This window comes from Leucopleurus acutus (assembly GCF_964270905.1).
Source record: "Leucopleurus acutus genome assembly, chromosome: 20".
Taxonomy (NCBI): Eukaryota; Metazoa; Chordata; class Mammalia; order Artiodactyla; family Delphinidae; genus Leucopleurus; species Leucopleurus acutus.
The window spans coordinates 19,441,701-19,462,754 of record NC_139162.1 but is presented as its reverse complement, the minus strand read 5'-3'; the positions used below and the strand labels follow the sequence as shown (position 1 = coordinate 19,462,754).

At 40.6% G+C, this 21,054-nt stretch overlaps 1 protein-coding gene across 2 annotated transcripts in view; it reads left to right on the top strand.

Moving 5' to 3' along the window:
* The first annotated feature begins 746 nt into the window (after positions 1-746).
* The window catches only part of CBFB (core-binding factor subunit beta), a 60,518-nt gene continuing 40,210 nt past the window's right edge, over positions 747-21,054 (top strand). For both annotated transcript variants that reach the window (XM_082862286.1, XM_082862285.1), the window contains exons 1-3: positions 747-1,007; positions 1,236-1,322; positions 5,828-5,944. In XM_082862286.1, the coding sequence (XP_082718412.1) occupies positions 930-1,007; positions 1,236-1,322; positions 5,828-5,944 (282 nt within the window). In that variant the 5' untranslated portion in view covers positions 747-929. The remainder of the gene's footprint in view (positions 1,008-1,235; positions 1,323-5,827; positions 5,945-21,054) is intronic.

Sequence of the window (21,054 nt, the reverse complement as noted above, 5' to 3'; positions counted from 1 at the left end):
AGCTTGTGAGAGCCTGCATTTTGGAAAAACGCAAACTGAGGCTTAGCGCGGTCAGTGCCTATCTAAGGGCCTCAGCCAGCAGGCAGGGGAGTTGAGTAAGATCCCACTTGAGGCCCTTCTGACTCCAACAGCTCCGACCTTTCCACCATTATGCGGATTCAGATGGATTCTCTGGTCTCTTTCCACCTTTAGTCTTTGATGTGCACAGCCTACACCCCTCCCGGTCGGTTCTCGGACGCAAAGTCTCCAAGGACTTAAGTTTCCTCGCGTTCACGTGACATTTTGGGGTTACTCCGCGCTGCTGTGGAGCCCAAAAGTTCCAGTGGAAAGGAAGAACCCGCACGGGCCGCTCCCTGTCTCCAAGAACCGGGCAGATCCCCACCGGACGATTCCACACCAAGTGGCCCGCGGGCGGTCCAGGGGAAGAGGGCCGCGCCGCGGGAGGAGCTCCGCTTCGCTGCAGCCCAGCGGCGCCGAGGGCAGACGGGCAGCGCATGCGCGGCGCGGAGTTGTGAATGGTGCGTTTTGTTTGCTGGAGTTTGGGGCGGGCGGGCGCGCGAGGAGGAGGGGTGGGGCCGACGGGGGCGGGGCGGGCGGGCTAGCGAGGTGGGCGGTGAGAGGAAGTGGCGGCGGCGGCGGCGGCGGCGGCCGGAGGCGGCGAGTGCTGGGTCCGCGCGGGCGGTAGGCAACTGCTGAGGCGGCGGCGGCGGCGGCGGCGGCGGCGGCGGCGGCGGCGTGGGCTGGGCTCGAGCGGGCGGCGGCACCTCAGACTCCCGGCGCGGGAGCCCACGCGGGCGGGCGCCTGAAACAAAGAGAAGCGAGAGTCAGGGCGCCGCGGGTGCGCGGTCAGTCGGTCAGCGCAGAGCCGGCCAGCGGGTGCCCGCGGAAGCCCGGAGCCCGGCCGGCCGGCGCAGCCTCAGGGCGGGAAGATGCCGCGCGTCGTGCCCGACCAGAGAAGCAAGTTCGAGAACGAGGAGTTCTTCAGGAAGCTGAGCCGCGAATGTGAGGTGAGGCAGGCGGGCGGCGGGGAGGCCGCGGCGCGCCCCGAGCGGGCCCGGGCGGAGAAAAGTTTGGGCGGCGCGGCTCCCGGGAACCCCGCGCCGGCGCGCCTGCGGAGGGGCAGTCTCGCCCGGGCAGCCATCTGCCCGCAGACTCTGGTTGCCTTTATCGGTGCCGCGCGGGGCGGGCGGCATCGCGGATTTGGCTTCTGATTTTGGGCCGTCTCTGCCTTGCAGATTAAGTACACGGGCTTCAGGGACCGGCCCCACGAGGAGCGCCAGGCGCGCTTCCAGAACGCCTGCCGTGACGGCCGCTCGGAAATCGTAAGTCGGCGGGGCCGGGGGCCGGGGGCACAGGGGAGCAAGCCGCGCGCGGGTCACTTGTTGCGCGGGGGCCGCCGCGGCCCAGGCCGGTTCCGGACGGCGCCGCGGACGCCGCGGCTCCCGGAACTGAGCGGGCGTCGTCTCACTTCCTACTCGGGATTCAAAATGCGAAACCAGACACTGGCGGGCCGCGTCCTCGCGGGGAGACTCTTCCCTGTGGTTCTCGGCGGGTGGATTATGTTTCCCAGACACGACTCGGCAAACACTTTGCCGCGAGTGGAACTCAAACCGGAGCCCAACTAAACAAGGAAAGGTCGTTGTATAGGCTGTGACACCGATTAAAGGGTCGGTTATTAGTAGGAAGAAAACACCCTTACGGAAAAAATTGGGCTTCGTTCAAGGTTCTGATTCTTGGGCGCTAGTTCGTGTCTTAGACGCTAGATTTTTCGTAAACCTATATGTGAAACTGTCTTATTTTCAGTATAGCTGAGAATAAATCTGAGAGTAAATCCAGTTATCTGTTGTTCTAATAGAGGGGGGAAAAAAGCCCTCAAGAACGTGCCATCTTCTTTTCTTAGAATGTTAAGCTTCAGGAGAATCAGAAAGAAACCATTTGGTGTTTTTTTGTTTTTTCCCCAAACCTAAAAAACGTATCTCGTTTAGGCCTGAAGTTACTAAAGAATTGCATGGATTTGCAAAACCCAGTGTTGATCCGAGGCCCTGTTTTAGGTGGTGGATTTGGTGCCTTACCTCCATGAAGCCTAATGTTGAAAAAAATTCAAGTGTCCTAGTTCCCCTCATCTCCTTTTGGTTTGTCCTACTGGAGGTGCTAATGAAGAGAGAATGATGAAGCCCAGAGGTGCATAGGAAAAAACTAAAGAGAAGAGGTTGATTATTAATTTTTTAAAAAGTTGTAGCACTGTATAATGGAATCTGATTATCTGCTCTATGACTCGGACCATTGCATCTGCACACACTTGAAGGTATGGAAGCAGTTTGAATTTAGGTTAACAATAGGAAGACATATTGAAACATTTGCTTCTCCCATTCCTTGTACAGTAGAGAATCTATTTATTGGTATTGAGACATAATTCACATATCATAAAATTCTCCCTTTTCATCACTGAAATCGTTTATTTTTAAAAAATATTTTGATGCTTAAAATGAAGGCTTTTTAGAATTGTATTACAGATCATGAGAAGATACTGGCCAAATTTATTAGGAACTCTAGAATATTTGGTCATTATTGCACATTATAAAAGAAAGTGTCTAGATTTTAGCCCACTTTTTTGAGTGTTTGTAATAGTTATATGATTCAAATGTATAGGACAAATACTTTCTGGTTTTGGCACTGAGTGGTAGAAGAATCATTCATTAGTTGGCTCAGTGATTATATCATCCTTTGTCTGAATTTCCTTTTGGAATAGGTGGATGGTATACCCAACCCATGGATGTTTTGGAAGTAACTTTATTTTTGGAAGGAATTTCACATTTCCCTCCCTTTCTAGTTTCCCCCCCTTTAATTCAATGTTAGCCATATTTAAATTGAGAGATTTTTAGCTTCTAGAGGATGGAGACCACATTAATTCCGTATATGCCCCCTCTGTATGGGTTTTGCACAGTGTCTTTTGCATCATAAGTACTTGATTATTTGAATTTAGAGGTTACTTCGCTTAATGCCCAAAATATATCTTATGACTTATAAACAGGCTGTGGTTTTTACTTACTTGGTGGTGGAAAATAGGCGTGGAAAAGGCATTTTTTGCTTCTATTTTGACAGCAGCCATGTATGATAAAAATATGCGTAGTTCCCAAAACTATATCCAACACTTTCTCCCCTCTCTTTTATTCTTTTTATTATGAACATCTCCTTAACTTTATCAGTGAGGTTAATGAATGATTTATTTTGTATTTAGATGCAAAACAGTGTAAGGCTGTGATGCTCATCTCTTCTTAGTTATAAAACTTATCCAGACTCCATATCATAGCATGAAATAAAAGTGATTATGGGTGAGGGGTAGAATTTATTTGGTAAAACCTGATTTATTCCTTATATAAGCTCTTGTAGTAGGAGTGTTAGAGATATCTTCAACACTAATGATTAATAAAAGAAAAAAATACTTATGAGAGGTATGGTGACTACTGTGAAAGCAGTAAAAACTATGTATTTTTAATCCTGAAGATGGAAGAATAAAAGGTATGTTGGACTGGCACAGGTGTGCTATTTTACAGTTTAATGAAACCTGTAAAGTATAGTCAGGACATTCTAGAAATCCTCCATACAGACACTTTTACCAGTGTGACATCTTTGTGTTTTCAAACAGAATTTTCCTAACTCCTAGGTATATGTAGATGTTCCAGTAAAAAAAAATAGAGTTCTGTGGTCAGATAAATTTGGGAAATGGTATTTTAGAGTGATCTGTTTTTACCACTTCTCCTGTCTCAGAGAGGGATGTTGATGAGATAATGGACATGAAGTGATGAAGCAGGAAATCTCTTCTGAGGTTGGCCTTCAGGCAGGAGGTGAGGTAATAAGAGCTGCAGAATGTCTTCACCTAACACAGAGCTGATTTGGGATACACTGGTGGCAGAAGGATTTGTAACTAGGTGAATACTGAAGAAACATGGCTGCGGGATTTTGACGGAGTGTATTCATGGGCAGAATGGGCAGAATCTCTTATCTGCCCTGAGAATTTCATTATCTGAGACTGACAAGGTTGGCTGTCTTCTTCAGCTCAAAATTACTTCTCATTGTATTTAGCAAATACATGTAGCATTTACTTAGTACTGTTCTAAGCACTTTACAAATACTGGAAACTGAGGTTCAGAGTTAAGTAATTTGCCTCAGGTCACACAGCCTAGGCAGTTTGCCACCTAGTGTCTGTTTTCATTTGAACTATTATTAGTTCATTTCAGTTCAATGGTTGTTTTTTAAACTTATGCTAATAGTGGGCAAATTTTTTTTTAAGATTAATATTGTAATATTGATGTTTGTTCAGCCTCTATTCATATAAAACATTTACCACAAGAAAAGGTATCCCAGTGATTAGGGAAATGCCATTAAAGATGTCTATAGAGATTTAGCAGTTAGGTTGACAGTTGTACCTACTAGTACCAATCATAGGAAGTACTGTAATTTTTATCTCTAAAGAATCTAAGCCCTTAATCATCAGGGGAACTAGCGGATAGCTAAATCAACTAATGCTTTAAACAAATTGCCCAAAAATGTGAACCCCTTCCTTTCAGATGGAGACTATGCTTGGAAACAAATTATGCTTAAGAACTTTAGTTAGTAAAATAAAACAAACAAAAAGTTCTCTGATTTCAACAAAGAAGAGTTTACATTTAGATGATGAAAAAAATTTTTTTTCCAATGCTTTTTACTTATTTCTTTCATATTTTCCCTGGGGAAGAGGGACATGGTTATTTCCATTTTTTACTTGGGGGAAATATAGAGTAAATTGCTCAGGGGCTACACAGAATGAGACTGTATTGAAATGGTTTTAGATTGTTCTGTCTGTTGAGCTGTGCCATCCAAATCTTTTATAAATATTAGATGAATACTCTTTTGTTATTGTCAGAATCAGTTCTCCTAAAGTCGGGTTTTAGAAAATGCATATTTTTTTAATCATCCAAGGTTTTAGAGAGATGAGAAGTAGTCACATCACATGCTAGTGTATGGTTTATCAGAGGAGAGACAGTCCCAGGTGCATTTTTTTTTTCAGTAGGAAGGTATTAACATTTATTTGTATTCACTGTGCAAGTGACTGGAATTTGGGAAACTGGATAAAATAGACACCTATGGGGATGAAAAGGTCTGTATTTTTTAAGCTGAGCCTTTCCTGAAACTAGAATTTTTGTCTCTGAGAGAGAATTCTGCTAAAAACCATAATGGAGGATATTGTCTTCATCTTATAAATTTTGGTTATTAAAAAGCACTTGAAGTGATATTTGGTTAGTTTATTCATGATAATGAGCTCCTCCCAATGTGATATATTGTGGAGATATTTTCACTTCCAGTCATCTCCAAGTGCATTTTTAACATGGGTTTTGGAGCATAGTGTTTCTTTGAGCAAGAGAAATCAGGAAAAATTAAAATGTCTCATTTGCACAACATTAAATTGTGGTATGCTTTAAAATTCAAAATATTCAGCTCTTCAGTGATTTTCACATTTAAAAATACAGGTTTTTAAATACAGTGATGGTGGCTTCTGGTTAGACATTAGCAGTGCACTATACTAACGTCAGCAAAAAATGACCTGAAAGAAAGTATTGATTCCATGTCTGATTTTATATTTAAGCAGCCAATGGCAAATGTCCTCAAAATGGAATCAGATGTTTGTAACTTAATACTTAAGAAAAATGATGAGTGCATGTTTTTTTACTTTTAAGTAATCTTGGTGCTGCCTGGCTTAAGACAGAAACTGATGTAAAAATAAATGACTGCCTGCATAATTTATGTAATGTCCTGCTCCTGATCCTGTTTGTATTGATTTTTCTAAAAGGCTTTTGTGGCCACAGGAACCAATCTGTCTCTCCAGTTTTTTCCGGCCAGCTGGCAGGGAGAACAGCGACAAACACCTAGCCGAGAGTATGTCGACTTAGAAAGAGAAGCAGGCAAGGTAGGAAACATTTCTTTGCAATTTGAAATACTGTGGATTGCTTTATTATTAGAGATTATCTGATGATTTACATTTTAATAAAGAGATCACATGTCTGATTATTCAGGCATATGATCAGATTTGTTTTCATTCCGTATTATAAAGATATAATACAATTTTTAAAAATCAAATTTTTTATTGCTAATTTCATGTTTATATCATTTGCCATAGAAAGTTCTAGCCCTTAAAGAGAGTAGTGTGCTTTCTTACATGTAACATTTGAAACTTAATTCCTTTGAAGTGTTGACAAGAAATTTTTTGTTCTACTAAAATGTGTGTGACTATAGTGTTGTAAAAAAAAAAATGAAATTTAGAGAAAAATGGGAAAAGCCTCTGTAGGCTTAAAATTTAATAATATTTGGAAATAGTTTATGGGAAGCTTTCTACTTCTGTTAATATAGCAAATTTAATTTTGAGAAAAACAATGTGAAGATGTTAACTTGGAAATAATTTTTTTGTTTTGAGGAAAAGCTTCTGGGAAACATAAATGTCTTAAAATTATTATGTTGGAAGTTTAGGTTGAATATATGGAAAATGTAGTTGGAAATGTTTAAGCTGAGAGCCATATTAAAATCTAAGTTAAATGTATTTATGATTTTGATGAAATGTTAATGAATAATATCTTGGATTGGTTCATCTTTTAATGTGGAAATTGACTTCTTGAAATAAAATATTTAAAGAAAAATTTTTGACCTCATTTTGTACTCAGTATTTCTCCTGTTTCCTTTGCAGTGTATTTCTATACCTATTTTTATTAACTTGCTAAATTACTTTTCTAAGTGTCATCGTGAATAGTATAACCTATCACTTTATTTGCAAAACATAAGGAACATCTAAATAGTCCTTTGAGGAACTTAAAAGATTTTTGTATTGGACTGTATTAGGAAAAGGATTTTCTTTTTATTTATTGATTGAATTTTTGAATTTTATTTTATTTTTTATACAGCAGGTTCTTACTGTTATCTATTTTATACATATTAGTGTATATATGTCAATCCCAATCTCCCAATTCATCCCACCACCACCCCCCCTGCGAAAAGGATTTTCTTATTTTGTATATATACAATGAAGAGGTTTTTTTTTGTTTTCTTTAATTTTATTTATTTATTATTTTTAAAAATAAATTTTATTGATTGATTGATTGATTTTAGCTGTGTTGGGTCTTCGTTGCTGCACATGGGCTTTCTCTAGTTGTGGCGAGCGGGAGCTACTCTTTGTTGCGGTGCGCAGGCTTCTCTTGTTGTGGAGCACGGGCTCTAGGCACACGGGCTTCAGTAGCTGTGGCACGTGGGCTCAGTAGTTGTGGCACATGGGCCTTAGAGCATAGGCTCAGTAGTTGTGGCGCACAAGCTTAGTTGCTCTGCGGCACGTGGGATCTTCCCGGACCAGGGCTTCAACCTGTGTCCCCTGCATTGGCAGGCGGATTCTTAACCACTGCGCCATCAAGGAAGTACAAGACCACATTATCTTTGGACTTAAGCCATTGAGATGTTTTCAGTTATATGATCAACAAGAACAAAAACGTTAGATGGCTTATTCTAGAATTTAGAGGTTTTGTTTTCAAATATATCAGGAAGAGTGCTAGAACTGATGTAAGAAACTTATATTTTAATACTTGTTTTATAATTTTTTTTCTGTAAAGGGCCAGAGAGAAAATATTTTCAGTTTTGCAGGCGTATGTTCTCTGTTGCAACTACTCAGGTTCGCTGTTACAGTATGAAAGGAGCCATAGACAATACGTAAACAAATGAACGTGGCTGTATTCCAGGGATGGTAATGCTGGCAGAAATCTGTATCTTTCCCTCAGATTTAAATCTGTAAATGTGCATAGATGATATATTTCTCAAATATAATTTTACCAACACTTGTAGTACGCCAGTAGAATCTAGGGGAAAAAAAATTTAATGAAAAAAAAAACCCTGCTAGTATATCACTCTATACCACTGGGATAAATAAGTACTCCAGTGAATTTAGAGAAAAGATAACCCGTGTTTTCTCATCCATAGAGCTCAGGCTACAGGGTCTCTTATTTCTCATCCTCCTTTTTTATGATGTCTTTCTGATAACCATTAACGTTTATTTCTGTGCCCATAGGACTAGAAGCAAAGCAAATTGAAGGAATTTCCCTAAATGTTAATTATTTGCCTCTGCTCCTTATATTGGATCCAAAATCAGTGTCTCTTCTTCCACATACTCTTGACCTTGTTACATCCTAAGGCAGCTTAGTTCTCTTCCCATTCAAACCCAGCTTTGAGAATATGAGTGGTTAAGCCTTTCAAGTTAGGTATAATTAAGTCCTGGCTTTGTATACTACTTCATTTATTACTCTATAACTTTGGACAAGTTATTTTATCTTTATGGTCCTCAATTATAACGTGAGTTTAATACGTATCTCCCAGGGTGGCCGTAGTGATTAAATGAAATAGTGTATATAAAGTGCTTAGCTCAGTACCTGACACAGTTACTCAAAAATTCATTCAGAAGTTCTTTGTTGAACACCTGTTATGTATACTGAGTGAACACTGTCCTGGGCACTTGAGATGCATCAGTGAACAAAACAAAGATCCTGTTTTATGGAAGGAATGGATTGGTAGGCAATATGCATAGTACATAAGGTATGTAATATGTTACAGAGTGGTAAGTGCTCTGGAAAAAGAGGAAAATTAGAGTAAAATAAGGGTTATCAATGAACAGGAATGTCTGTAATTTTAAATAGGATAGTCTGGGTAGAGAAGGTCATATTTGAGCAGAGACCCGAAGGAGGTTAGGGAATGATGAGCCATGCAGATATCTGAAGGAAAGATGTTCCAGACAGAGGACACAGCCTTGTAAAGGCCCTAGACTGGGAGCTTGCACAGTGTGTTTGTTAAACAACAAGCGGGCCGGTATGGCTGGAGTAGACTGAGTGAGGAGGAGAGGAGTAGGAGAAGAGATGAGGGAGATGTCAAGGAGCCGGTTTATGTGACTGTGGGAGACCATGCAACAACGTGGACTTTATTCTGAGTGGAGTGGGAAGTAGTTTCTGCTTTTTGAGCACATCAGTGATATGATCTGCCTTAAGTTTTGAAAGGATCACTCTAGCTGCTGGGTTAACAACAGGTTTAGGGGACAAGAGTGAAGCAGGGGGACCAGTTGGGCTATTGCTTTAGTCTTGGTGAGAGACTAGGCTGGTAGCAATGGAAGTGGTGAGAAGTAGTCATAGTCTGGATATATTTTGAGGTAGAGCCAACAGGATTTGCTTATGGATTGGATGTAAGGTGTGAGAGTCAAGAATGACTCCAGGGGCTTCCCTGGTGGCGCAGTGGTTAAGAATCCGCCTGCTAATGCGGGAGACACGAGTTTGAGCCCTGGTCCGGGAAGATCCCACGTGGCATAGAGCAGCTAAGCCTGTGTGCCACAACTACTGAGCCTGTGCTCTAGAGCCCACAAGCCACAACTGCTGAGCCCGCGAGCCACAACTACTGAAGCCCGTGCTCCTAGAGCCCATGCTCCGCAACAAGAGAAGCCATTGCAATGAGAATCCCGTGCACCACAACGAAGAGTAGCCCCTACTCGCCACAACTAGAGAAAGCCCACGGGCAGCAACGAAGACGCAGCTCAGCCAAAAATAAAATAAATTAATAAATAATTTTTTTAAAAAAATCTTTAAAAAAACGAATGACTCTGGGCTTTCCTGGTGGCACAGTGGTTAAGAATCCGCCTGCCAATGCAGGGGACGCGGGTTTGAGCCCTGGTCTGGGAAGATCCCACATGCTGCGTAGCAGCTAAGCTCGTGCGCCATAACTGCTGAGCCTGCGTGCTGCAACTACTGAAGCCCACGCACCTAGAGCCCGTGCTCCACAACAAGAGAAGCCACTGCAATGAGAAGCCTGGGCACTGCAACAAAGAGTAGCCCCCACTCACCGCAACCAGAGAAAGCCTGCACGCAGCAACGAAGACCCAATGCAGCCAAAAATAAATAAATAAATAAATTTAAAAAAAAAAGAATGACTCTTAACTTTCTGGTTAGAGCAGCTGGGAGTATGGGATTACTGTCATCTGAGATGAGAAAAGCTGTGGGTGGAGCAATTTTGAGGAGCAGTTTAGGATATGTGAGTTTGTGGTGGTAGCTTGTTGCAGCTTCTGTTTTCTCACCACCCACCCTTAACTTCTTAAGTTATGGCACTGCTTTTTCATAAGTGACCCTTTGCTTATCTCAAGAGTTCAGTGGCTTTTTTTTTAAATCAACTTTATTGAAGTATAGTTTACTTACCAAAAAATGCACCCACTTTAAGTGTATAATTTGAGTTTTAACAAATGTACACACCCATGTAAACACCACCCACAATCCAGATAATGTTTCAGTCCCCTCGTGCCCTTTTACAGGAATCTGGGAGTGGCTTGGCTGGGTGGTTCTGGCTTAGGGTCTCCTAGGACATTGCAGTCAAGCTCTTGGGGCTGTGCAGTCTCTGAGGGCTTGGCTGGAGCTAAAGAATCCCCTTCCAAGCTCACTCATCACTTTTGGTCAGTGGCTTCAGTTCCTAGTCACATGTTCCTCTCCATAGAGAGAAAAAGAATGAGGTCACCCTGCTTTTTATGACCTATTCTCTGATCACTTGTGTCTTCTCCTGTTCATTAGAAGTGAGTCACTAAGTCTAGCCCACACTCAACAGGGAGGGGGGTGGTTTATTCACAAACATGAGAAGAGGCTGGGGTCATTGGGGCCATCTTGGAGGCTGGCTACCACAATGTTCACTTAAATTTGATGAATTCAGAAAAAAATTAGAATGCTAATAGGAAACAGAAGCTCCATAGTCTCTTTGATTTGAAATATGGCTTTATGATCTAAGAAAGTGGTCTTAGCAAAACCAGTCCTTTTATTCATTCTTTCTACCTTTGTGTTTGTAGGAATATTTTCAAACCAAGGGTCTTCAGTAAGGAAGATCTGTTAATGGATAACTGACCATCAAGTCAGAGCACACAATTTTGTAGTCTGTCTTTCAAATATATTTGAAACTTTTGCACCCAGGTATCTAGTGAGTTGTCTACATTGACTCTTAATAAGGGTCTTTCTTAGAAGAGGTTTAAAATAATACAGTATAGTGGAAAGAGCTCTGGATATGAGTCAAAAGACAATCATAACTGGTTTCCTTACCTGTAAATGGGAATCAGAATGTCTTCCCTATTCATATACCTCATGTGAGGATTAAATGACGTACCAGAATATGTGAAAATGCCTTTTAAATTGTAAAGCCCTATCCAAAGTTAGGCTATTTGATGGGTTTGTAGGGTGAGATTATAGATAATCAAGGAGTTTTAGTGCTGTAGAGTGCCTTAGGTCAGCTTCACTTCAGGTAGCTCTACTATGTTGGGAGACTGCATCTTTCCCAAGTGGTCCATCCTGGTATTTTATAAACCTAAACAGCCAAAATGTTTATAATTCTTCCTTAACTTAAACTGCTTTCCTCTAATTTCGCTGTCAGAAGACAAGGGATGCAACAGATAGAATTGAAATCATTGTTATGTTAAATTTTTGTAGACCAAGCAACACCCAATTCATTTGATCTTTCCTCTTAGAATTTATTTCCAATTGATTTTTATTTCAAACAAATGCAGATAATTATGGTTGACCATAAGTTATTAGTCTTGAGTGGTCAGAGTAATGGTTTTTGCATGCATTGTGTTTTTGAAAGCCTCCTTAGGTTTTTAAATTAATGATTGTTTATGCTTACTACATGATCCTAGTTTGTGAGTATGAAGCATATGAAAACACTTTATAAACTGAACAGATGAACTTTATAGTGCTATTGTTTACCATTTTTTCTATGGAAATTGAATATACTATCTAGTTTTATCTAGATATATCTAGAATATACTATGTGGTCCCAGAAAAAGCAGTTAAACTTTATATGGTTGTTGCATTGCTATTTATACCTTATGATTTTAATTGATAGTCAGGTAATGTTAATAGCAGACATTGGGAGTAATTATAATGTGTATGGCGTTAGAGTAGGTACTTTTAAACATTTTTGATAAGTTATGTGTTTTACTTTTTTTGTCCTTTCTGAACATTTATACTTAAAATGAAAATCTTTTATCATTCATTTTCATCAGCATAAAATAACAAAGCAAAATTTAACAGCATTTGATTTAATGCATGAGGACAAACTCTTGTTTTAAATGTCTTCAAAGGTCTGTGACTGCTGCTTCTGGAGTGTTTTGCTTACTTGCTTGCAGGATCTTTGTCCCAAAATAAATATTGTGTCTGTTTATATACCATCCACAATTTGGCAGAGTTTAGAGGACTCCTTAATGTTAGCTTTGAGAAATCCGTATTCAGGCTCAGCAGCAAGTTCCCTCTCCTCCTTATACAGCCCAGTCACTCCAAATAAAAGATATCTGTGGTAACGCTTCGGAATGTGGTTTCCCCAAGAGAAATTGAGGCAACTTTACAACTAACTTGTCAGATCTAGACTTTAAGTATTTCAATTCAACTAAAACATGAAGTATATTTTCCAGCACTTAGTTATCAACAGTTCAGTGCATTGAAATAAGTAATCTGGGCTTTTAGAAAAGTTTTATTTCAATAATTTTTTAAAATAAATTTATTTTATTTATTTTTGGCTGCATTGGGTCTTCGTTGCTGTGCATGGGCTTTCTCTAGTTGTGGAGAGGGGGCTACTCTTTGTAGCGGTGCACGGGCTTCTCATTGCAGTGGCTTCTCTTGCGGAGCACGGGCTCTATAGACGCGTGGGCTTCAGTAGTTGTGGCACACGGGCTCAGTAGTTGTGGCTTGCGGGCTCTAGAGCGCAGGCTCAGTAGTTGTGGTACACGGACTTAGTTTCTCCGCGGCATGTGGGATCTTCCCGGACCAGGGCTCAAACCCGTGTCCCCTGCATTGGCAGGCGGATTCTTAACCACTGAGCCACCAGGGAAGCCCTATTTCAACAATTTTTAAATCCAAGAAGAGTTGACTGACTTCATGAAGAAATAATAATGTTTAAAAATGAGAATATCGGGCTTCCCTGGTGGCGCGGTGGTTGAGAGTCCGCCTGCCGATGCGGGGGATGCGGGTTCGTGCCCCGGTCCGGGAGGATCCCACGTGCCGCGGAGCGGCTGGGCCCGTGAGCCACGGCCGCTGAGCCTGCACGTCCGGAGCCTGTGCTCCGCAACGGGAGAGGCCGCAACAGTGAGAGGCCCGCATACCGCAAAAATAACTAAATAAATAATAAAGAAAAAAAAAATGAGAATATCATAGTACCTTCCAGTTAGAGTTACATTAATTTTCATATATGGTAAATGTACCTCTGAAGTATTTGAAGATGATGTACTCTTTTTTTTTCCTCTCTTTTTTCTCCCAGGTTTTTTGAGATATAATTGATATACAGCACTGATCTCTTCCCCTTTTCTTGAATTGCATTATTTGCCTAGATTTACCTTTTAATGTAAAGATAACATTTTAGTCTTGGCCATATCTCAATTATATATTTCAAGTTAGAGATGCCAGAAAATATGTCTGAGAGAAACATCCTTAATTCTTTCCCTTTTTGCTTCTGTTTCCTACCCCAGTATTTTTGAATGATTAATTCAAACACTGCAAGGATAAAGACTATTGAAATGTTCAACTAAAGAAATCAGTTTTTGAGAAGGGCTGCTGTATCCCAGCTTTACTGCTTCTCATTTTCTTTTGTAATTTTTTTTCAATTGTCATTATTGAGATATAATTTATATACAACAGAATTCACCTATTTAAGGTATATAATTCAGTGACAAATGTGTACAGTCGTTGGTGTGATTACTACCACAATAAAGATACAGAATATTTCCATAACCTCAGAAAGTTCCCTCATGCCCCTTTGCAGGCAGTGTCATTTCAGGTAACCACTATCTCCTTTCTGTTACATACTATTTTGTCTTTTCTGGAATTTCATATAAATGGAATCATACAGTATGTAGTCTTTTGTACTTAGCAACTTGCTCTTGAAATTCATCTGTATTGTGTGTATAGTAGTCCATTCCTTTTTATTACTGAGTAGTATTCCACTGTTTGGACTTGTAACACTTTGTTTATCCATTTACCAGTTGATGGCCATTTGAGTTATTTCCCCTTGTTTTGGCTACTCTGCTGCTTTGAACATTTATATACGAGTCTTTTATGTAGACATTTGTTTTCATTTCTCTTGGGTAGATATATAGGACTGAAATTACTGGGTTGTTTCATGAGTATACCTTTTTAAGGAACTGTCAAACTGCTCTCCAAAGTGGCTGTACAGTTTCACATTCCAACTAGCCATGTACGAAAGTTTCAGTTACTTCACGTCTTTACTAACACTTTGTACTGTCGGTCTTTTTAATTTTAGACATTTTAGTGAGTTTGTAGTGGTATCTCATTTTGGTTTTAATTTGCATCTACCTAGTGACTAATGACGTTGAGCATGTTTTATGTGCTCGTGTGCCATTTGTGTATCTTTGGCAGTGTCTGTTCAAAACTTTTGCCCATTTTTTGATATCAAGTTATTGAGATGTAAGCATTTTTTATGTATTAAATACAAGTTCTTTATCGATATTTTTGCAATTGAAGTTTTATTATGAGTCTGTTTTAAAGTAGAGATAGCCTTGACTGCATATAAAACATTGTATTAGGGGACTTCGCTGGTGGTCCAGTGGTTAAGACTCTGCGCTCCCAATGCAGGGGGCCCCGGTTTGATCCCTGACCAGGGAACTAGATCCCGCATGCTGCAACTAAGACCCGGCACAACCAAATAAATAAATATTTTTTAAAATAAAAAATAAAATATTTATTTAAAAAAACATTGTATTAGGAAATATAAATACAGATTCTGTCAAAACTGCTATAATGTAAGTGTAATTTTGGCTTCTGTTGTGCCTCTCTTAACTTTCTCTCATTTGTAAACTTTAATGCTGCCTGGCTCATAATGTTGATAATCTTGAAATTAATGGTAGTTCCTTCAAGAGCTTGATGCATTTTTCTTTAAGTCTTTATTGATTGATTGATTGATTGCCGCGTTGTGCGGCACGTAGGATATTAGTTCCCCAACCAGGGATCGAACCCATGCCTTCTGCATTGGAAGCAGAGTCTTAACCACTGGACCTCCATGTTTGGGTTTGTTTGTTTGTTTGGTTGGTTTTTTTGAGCTTGTGTTTTTATTTTGTTTATTATGGTAAAATACACGTCACAAAAAATTTACCATTTTAACTGTTTTTAACTGTACAGTTCAGTATCGTTAAGTATATTAAAACTGTTGTGTAACCGTCACCACCGTCCATCTCCAGAACTTTTGTCATCTTCCTCAAACTGAAACTCTGTACCCATTAACCATAATTCTCCATTCTCCTTTCCCATGCCCCCAGCCCCTGGCAACTGCCATTCTACTTCTGTCTTTGTGAATTTGATTCCTTGAGGTACCTCTTATAAGTGGAATCATATGGTATTTGTCCTGTTGTGACTGACTTATTCCCCTTAGCATAATGTCTTTAAGGTTCATCTGTGTTGTTTCAATGTAATGGGTTTTTTTTTTATATATAAATTTATTTATTTCATTTTTGGCTGTGTTGGGTCTTTGTTGCTGCGCGCAGGCTTTCTTTAGTTGCGGCAAGCAAGGGCTACTCTTTATTGTGGTGCGCCGGCTTCTCTTTGTGGTGGCTTCTCTTGTTGTGGAGCACCGGCTCTAGGTGCGCAGGCTTCAGTAGTTGCGGCACGTGGGCTCAGTAGTTGTGGTTCGTGGGCTTAGTTGCTCTGCGGCATGTGGGATCTTCCCAGACCAGGGATAGAACCCGTGTCCCCTGCATTGGCATTCTTAACCACTGCACCACCAGGGAAGTCCCTCAATGTAGTGTTTTAAAATAACCTTTTTCCTGACAAAAGAAATAAGAAAAATTTGGAAAACACACTTTTAGAAAAGATATAAACCATAACCTACCTCTTAGAAAACCATTGTTAATGTTTTGTTATATTGCTGTTCTTATTTTTTTCTGTGTATATTTAAATTTTAAAGTAAAAATTTTTCTATTTGATATAGCATTTACTTTTTATCTTTGAATTTTCTGCACATCTTATTGTAGGATACTTTTTTATCTGACATTAAAATATCTATATCTTTCTGATCTTACTGTTATTAACTATCAAAGAATAGAAAAATCAGAAATAGATACCTTTGTATAAGAAAGAAGCAACAAAATGATTATCAGTGTTAATTTTTAGAATAAAAAGATGAGAAATATGGACATCGATGTACCTAACGAGCACACATGTGTCTTCATCCATCTAGGAAATCTTTGCAAATGTAGGAAACAGTAGTCAGTCAATACTGTACACGTGGCAATCATATGAAAAATCTTTTTCTCTCCTACAGAAAACTTTGGGCATTCTAGTAAAGGCGTTTTGGTGGGCAGAAAACGTTTATTAACTACGTCTGAATATATGGGACTCCCTTTGCTCCTGTGTACTCTAATTTCCTCATTTAAGAATTAGAATAATAATAGCAAACAGTTCTGTAGCACTGGCTATGTGCCAGGTGCTGTTTTAATTGCTACATAGATAACATAGATTGATACTTTTATGATCTCCTTTTAACTGAGAAAAAAGCATTTGTAAATTTTAATGCTATTTAGCTTGAGCAGACTTAGAGACTTTATTTATTTGATATCACTTCTTTGATACTTAGTTTTCTACAGAATATTAGAAGCCACAGACTAGCTAGCTGTGTTCTTCATGTTATAGACAGTGATTTGGTGGGGAGTTTAATTATTGTTACCTTCTTTTATGAAAGTATACAATGTAAATAGTTGGAAATTATTATCTACTATGAGCTTTTCAATTTAGGCTGGGCCTTCTCAAATTGATGTGTATTTAGGAACCAAGAATTTAAAATAACACTTAAAATGTGCCTTTTGGCAGTGTAACTGTGCTTTTAGGACTCAGATACTTTGCTGTGCTGTACTGTGTGTCCTCAGCAGGAAAGGGTCAAGTCTGGGAATGGTTGGCAGGTTGTTTTTACAGGGGAAAACTTTTCTTCCATGTATACAGTCAATACTAAGCCCTTCTGTGTTTTAAAACTTTAGATATGAAGTCAGATTAATCTTCAGATTAAAACAAAAGGGTAGGGCTTCCCTGGTGGCGCAGTGGTTGAGAGTCCGCCTGCCGATGCAGGGGACGCGGGTTCGTGCCCCGGTCTGGGAGGATCCCACATGCCGTGGAGCGGCTGGGCCAGTGAGCCATGGCTGCTGAGCCTGCGTGTCCGGAGCCTGTGCTCCGCAACGGGAGAGGCCACAACAGTGAGAGGCCCACGTACTTCAAAAAAAAAAAAAGGTAGGGCTTCCCTGGTGGCACAGTGGTTAAGAATCCGCCTGCCAATGCTGGGGACACAGGTTTGAGCCCTGGTCTGGGAAGATCCCACATGCCACGGAGCAACTACGCCTGTGCACCACAACTACTGAGCCTGCCCTCTAGAGCCCGCGTGCCACAGCTAATGAGCCCGCAGGCCACAACTCCTGAAGCCCACGCACCTAGAGCCCGTGCTCTGCAACGAGAAGCCACTGCAATGGGAAGCCCTCGTACCGCAAGGAAGAACAGCCCCAGCTCACCACAGCTAGGAAGAGCCTGCGCGCAGCAATGAAGACCCAACGCAGCCCCCAAAAAACAAAAACAAAAAAAACAAAAGGGTAGCCTAGGAACATGTGACTGCAGCATTTCCATTAGGAGAATTTAGATGTTTTCAAATAAATAAAATATTATGCCCATATTAAATGATTGATATATATATATATATATATTTTTTTTTTTTTTTTGCGGTTCGCGGGCCTCTCACTGTTGTGGCCTCTCCCGTTGCAGAGCACAGGCTCCAGATGCGCAGGCTTAGCGGCCATGGCTCACAGGCCCAGCCGCTCCGCGGCATGTGGGATCTTCCTGGACCAGGGCATGAACCCGTGTCCCCTGCATCGACAGGTGGACTCTCAACCACTGCGCCACCAGGGAAGCCCAAATGATAATTTTTAATAAGTGTCTGGCCTCACTTGCAGAGTATTGTTTTAAATAATGGCCCTTTGGGAAAACCCTTCTAAATTTTTTGAGGGTGTTGCTTATTCCAGCGTTTCAGTCCTGGCTTGCCATCCCTTTGCTATCCAGAACATTGCTGCTGGGCCATTTTTTCTTTTCTTTTTTTTTTTTTCCCCGGTACGCGGGCCTCTCACTGTCGTGGCCCCTCCCGTTGCGGAGCACAGGCTCCGGATGCGCAGGCTCAGCGGCCATGTCTCGCGGGCCCAGCCGCTCCGCGGCATGTGGGATCTTCCCGTACCAGGGCACGAACCCGTGTCCCCTGAATCGGCAGGCGGACTCTCAACCACTGCACCACCACGGAAGCCCCATTTTTTCTTTTTTTAATTGCAGTAAAGTTCATGTAACATAGAGTTCACCATCTCATCCATCTGTACAATTCAGTGGTTTTTAATATATTCACAATGTGCATCACCACTATCAAATTCAGAACGTTTTCAGAACTCGACCATTTAAAATACATTTTGACAATCTACAAACTAGCTTTTATGGTGATCACCACCACTAGTACTAGATGATATATACATTACTACTTCTCTTAATCCTGCGCTATAGTGAAGTCTTTTATTTGACATTGGAACACATTTAATGATAACTTGACCTTACAGCTGAGGAAACTGGGGCCTAGAGAGGCTAAATAAATCTTTAGTAGTCATGTAATCTGTTTCCTAGGTAGAGCCAGGATCGAGACCCAGGTCTTTTACCCAAGAGTCTGTGTTGTTTGCAGTTTACCACACTGCTGCTAATAATCATTAGGTAAGTGGCTAGAAACTCCACATACCACTTTCCAAAGTTATTGAATATTTTGGCCCACCAAGTTATTCTTCCTTTTAAAGTGAATATTTTAATATGGTCATTTTCGACCTCATTTGATGACTTCAGAACAACCTTTAACTTCCATCTTTTTCCTTTCAACCTTTAACTTTTCTTGAATTGTTTTTCTAACAGAGTGCAAATGATATTTGTGATGATAAGCTGCTGGAAGACTACACATAATCAATTTTTTGTGTTAATAATTTGGTAAAGTCAGCTGTAATACTTTTAGAAATAATTCTTAACAGAGTTGACTCAGAATGGATTACAATAAATAGCATCTGCCTCTTTTATTTCATTACCTTTTTTTGGTCTTAGTTAAGGAACAAAGAATTTTATAACTTAATTTTGTATGTTTTTCTCTTGAAATTGTACCTCTTGGGTCAGAACATTTTAGGACTCTCTTAAAAATGCCTTCCAGTGCGGGGGACGCGGGTTCAATCCCTGGTCAGGGAACTAAGATCCCACATGCTGGGGCAACTAAGCCCGCGCGCTCTAGAGTCTGCGCGCTCTAGAGCCCGTGCACCACAACTAGAGAACCTGTGTGCCACAACTAAGACCCAGTGCAGCCAGGTAAATAAATAAATGTATTTTTTAAAATGCACTGTTTACTTTGAATCACAGAATGAAGATGGCAGAACTAGTAAACTGTCTATTTTGGGTTGGGGGTGGGATATTCATATAATATATTCTGAAGTCATGTGAAGAGTTCATGTCATTTATTGTTCTAGATAGTTAAGGATTTAACCATGAAATTGACTGTCCAGTCTCTATTTATTTTTAGGGAAATAGTCTATTTTTACGTGTCCTGAAATACTTAGGAAACATTAATAATGCAGTCCATTAATGCACCTGTGGTTTGGGTGAATGTATAGAGTTATGAGTTTTGGGTGTTAGCTTGTACCACTTACTGGCTCTGTGACCTTCTGCAAGTGAATTATTTAATCTCTCAGTTTTAATTTCTTCTTTTAAACTTTTTCTTCTTATTGGATGGTTGTAAACGTCAGATAGGACTTGGAAAAGTTTTGAGAGCTGTAAAGAATTTTTATAAACCTAAAGTGGTAATGCTTGTTAAACCTGAGTGAAAAAGTACCGGTAAGAGAGAGTTAAGAAATGAAGGGAGCTATATGGAGCTGTTTTGGGGTGGGATAGGGACTTCTTTAAGCAAAGTGAGTTCCAAGTAGAGGCTTGGAGTTGCAGAGAATCCAGAAATAGCATTCAGGGCCTCACAGTGTTATAGTTGATGGTGGTTTGTGATGCTTATGCTAACATTACTTTTGTATACAGTGAGAAAGCCAGCAGGAATTTTTGTTGTTGTTATTATTATTTATTTATTTATTTTGGCTGCACCAAGTCTTAGTTGCAGTGGCCCTAGTTGCGGCACATGGGAACTTCATTGTGGCATGCGAGATTTTTAGTTGTGGCATGCGGACTTCTTAGTTGTGACATGCAGACTCTTAGTTGCGGCATTCGGACTTCTTAGCTGTGGCGTGCAGACTCCCAGTCGTGGCATGTGGAGCTTTCAGTTGCGGCATGCAGACTCCTAGTTGCGCATGCATGTGGGATCTAGCTCCCCGACCAGGGACTGAACCTAGGCCCCCTGCATTTGGAACACAGAGCCCTACCCACTGGACCACCAGGGAATTCCCAGGAATTTTAAATATACCTCCATGAAGGACAGTTTTGTGTAAGAATATCATATTACAGATTACCAAAGTTTAGACTAGACTAAAAATCTAAGGTTTTTCCTACTTAACAAAGCCATGTATATCTCAGAGTATGAATGTTGTTGGTGCATGAGCATCTTCTCAGATGGCTCACAGAAGGAATGGCTCTTCCAGACGATGGACCATCAGTGTATCTAGGTGGAGCATTCTTCTGAAAAATGATGTTTAGTGAAAATTTGCAACACATGACATTAACTCTGTGGGACTGTACAATAAAACCAGTATAATATTTCAGCATACTTTTTGTGTTGTAAAATTTAATACAGTGATTTTTATTGTCACTTAAAATACCTTATAAAATGTCCCAAATTAGGTGGGCTATTTCTGCATATTTTACTTTTTAAATATTTGTTATTTAATGCATTTTCCCCTTAAAAGCTAGTCATGTTTTCATTTGTTAAGTGATCTTATGAAAGAGTAGATAAAAACATATGTATGGGGACTTCCCTGGTGGAGCAGTGGTTGAGAATCCACCTGCC